Here is a 2740-nt window from a genome sequence, read left to right on the forward strand (position 1 = left end):
TAGTTTGGATGATCTGAATAAAGGTGAGTGCATGGCATAGAAGTCACACACCTTATTGCATCAAGACTCTGTGACCGTTAATAACAAAGAGTGTTTTTTTTTAAAAATAAAATTGGCAGCTCCAATATTCAGCTGATATGTGTATATTTGGTAAATTTATTATTGATATACTCATGGTGGATTATCTCTGATACTAATATGTGATGATCTTTGTGTTGTAGTTTTTGTCAACTTGACTCAAGATAGAGTCATTTGGGAAGAGGGAGCCTCAGTTGAAAAAATGCTTCTATCAGATTGGCCTGTAGGCAAATCTGTGGGGACTTTTTCTTACTAAATGATTTATGTGGGAGAGTCCAGCCCACCTGTGGGCAATACCACCCCTAGACAAATGGTCCTGAGCCATATATATATATATATATATATATATATATATATATATATATTAACCAATCTGAATGAGCCATGGAGAGCAAGTGGGTAAGTAGCATTCTTCCATAGTCTGCTTCCATTCCTACCTCTAGGTTTCTTGAGTTCTGTCCTGACTTTCCTCAATAATGTGTGGTGGTTGGGGTTTGTAAGCCAAGTAAACCCTTTCCTCCTCAAGTTGTCTTTGGTCATATTCTTTATCATAGCAATAGAAAATCAAACCAGAACAATCTTCTTTATGTCTTCTGACTAATTTTGCCTTGAAGTCTACTTTATCAGATATAAGTATAGTTGGGCTCTATTTGTTTGGCACATTGACTTCTATCACTTCAGTTTCTATATGAAATTGTCATTGCCAGTGAGATGTGTATTTTACAAATAATAAATAGTTGGATCTTAAGTTTTAATCCAATGATATATTTTGTATCTTTTTATTGGAAGGTCAAGACCATTTGCATTTAGGCTTATCATTGAGAGAGACCTGGTAATTCCTGTAATTTGATTGTCTGTTTCCTTGGCTAGCTCAATTATTGTTCTTTTATTTCTCCCTGTTTGTGTTAGGGAGTTGCTTATTTACTGGTCTTGGGCATGACTAATTCTTTCTTTGTTCTTTGTTAACTTTCATAAAAAGAGTGGGTGTTCTCTTAACAGTTTTTAATATTGTTTTCTTGTGTCATTGTCTTGGAACTTTTGACTATAGTGTGTAAGGAATAGGTCTTGGCTGCTCATCTCTATTGATTCTTGTGCTAGGATTTCTATTTCTTTGCCTAAATTTCTAGAATATTTCTATTATCATTTCACTGAGTAGATTATTTACTTATATACACATATATTACCTCAGCTTCTTCTACTACACAGATTCTTAGGTTTGATATTTTGATCATATCCCAGAATTCTTAGGAATTGTATTCATATCTTTCTTAATCTTTGTAATGAGTATAGCATTTCCTAGACCTCATTTTCCATATCTAATATTCTTTCTCCTGCTTGTTATCCTGCTTTGGTAGATTTAAATGGCTTATCTGTTCTTGATTTTAGTAAGTGAAAACTATCCAAAACATTGTCCATTTTCTTTAGATTTTTGAATTTTGTGGAGTACAGGTTTTCAAAGTATGATCTGATGATTCTCTGGATTTCCTCAGTGTCTGTTTTTATATCCCCCTTTTCACTTCTGATTTTGTTGATTAGCATGCTCTCTCTTTCTGCCTTTTGGTTAGTTTGGATAGAGGTTTTTCTATCTTGTTGGTTATTCTTGAAGAACCAACTATTTGTATGCATGATCAGTGGCTTCAAAGAGGAAACAAGCAAACAAGTAAATGAAATAAGGAAACTAGCACAGGGTGTGAACAAGAAAATCAGCATCACAGAAGAGAAAGTCAGCAACGAGAATAGACAACTCCTCACCCAGATCACTGCCATCATGGACATGAGTCACGTACAGCCCATCAAGCTGGCTAGGGTCACCAAAGTACTGGGCAGGACTGGTTCAAAGGGACAGTGTATGCAGGCACACATGGAATTTATAGATGACACCATCCAAAATGTTAAAGAACCTGTGCAGGAAGGTGATGTGCTCACTCTAGTGGAGTGAGAAAGAGAGAGCTGAAGACTGTTCTAACCTTGCTGCTGGGTCCTAGATATCCACTACTTGGCCCATGGGGTGACTTGAAATTGTTTACCAAATCATCTGTGTTGTGTGTTTACAGACAAGAAAGAAAGAAAATTAACACTTTGACACATAGACACATAGGGAGAGAGATGGAGGGAGGGATGGAGGGAGGAATAGCACACACAGAGAAAGAACACATACACATACACAGAGAGGAGGAGGAAGAGGAGGAGGTGGTGGTGGAGGAGGAGGAGGAGGAGGAGGAGGAGGAGGAGGAGGAGGAGGAGAAGAAGAAGAAGAAGAAGAAGAAGAAGAAGAAGAAGAAGAAGAAGAAGAAGAAGAAGAAGAAGAAGAAGAAGAAGAATAGAGATGTTGGAAATGAAAAGAACCAACTCTTTGTTTCATTGATTCTTTGTAATGCTTTCCTAGTTTCTACTTTATTGATTTCAGCCCTCAGTTTGATTATTTCCTGGCATCTACTTCTTCGTGATGAGTTTGCTTACTTTTGTTCTAGAGCTTCCAGTTATTCTGTCAATTCTCTAGTGTGACTTTTCTCCAGTTTCTTCATGTGGGCACTTAGTGCTATGAACTTTCCTCTTAGCACTGCTTTCAAAGTGTCCCATAAGTTTGGGCATGTTGTGTCTTCATTCTCATTAAATTCTAGGAAGTCTTTAATTTATTTTTTATTTCTTCCTTGACCCAGGA

At 36.9% G+C, this 2740-nt stretch overlaps 1 protein-coding gene across 1 annotated transcript; it reads left to right on the forward strand.

Annotated features, from left to right (window-relative positions):
- The first annotated feature begins 1846 nt into the window (after positions 1 to 1846).
- LOC100752396 (40S ribosomal protein S28-like) lies at positions 1847 to 2017 on the forward strand. The gene has a single exon (XM_035443869.1). It carries the CDS (start codon positions 1847 to 1849, stop codon positions 2015 to 2017), a length of 171 nt encoding a protein of 56 aa, XP_035299760.1.
- Positions 2018 to 2740: the final 723 nt, after the last annotated feature.

Source organism: Cricetulus griseus, chromosome 4 (assembly GCF_003668045.3).
Source record: "Cricetulus griseus strain 17A/GY chromosome 4, alternate assembly CriGri-PICRH-1.0, whole genome shotgun sequence".
NCBI lineage: Eukaryota > Metazoa > Chordata > Mammalia > Rodentia > Cricetidae > Cricetulus > Cricetulus griseus.

Coding starts and splice junctions, on each gene's coding strand:
- LOC100752396 (XM_035443869.1), top strand. CDS start 1,847: ATGGACATGAGTCACGTACAGCCCATCAAGCTGGCTAGGGTCACCAAA.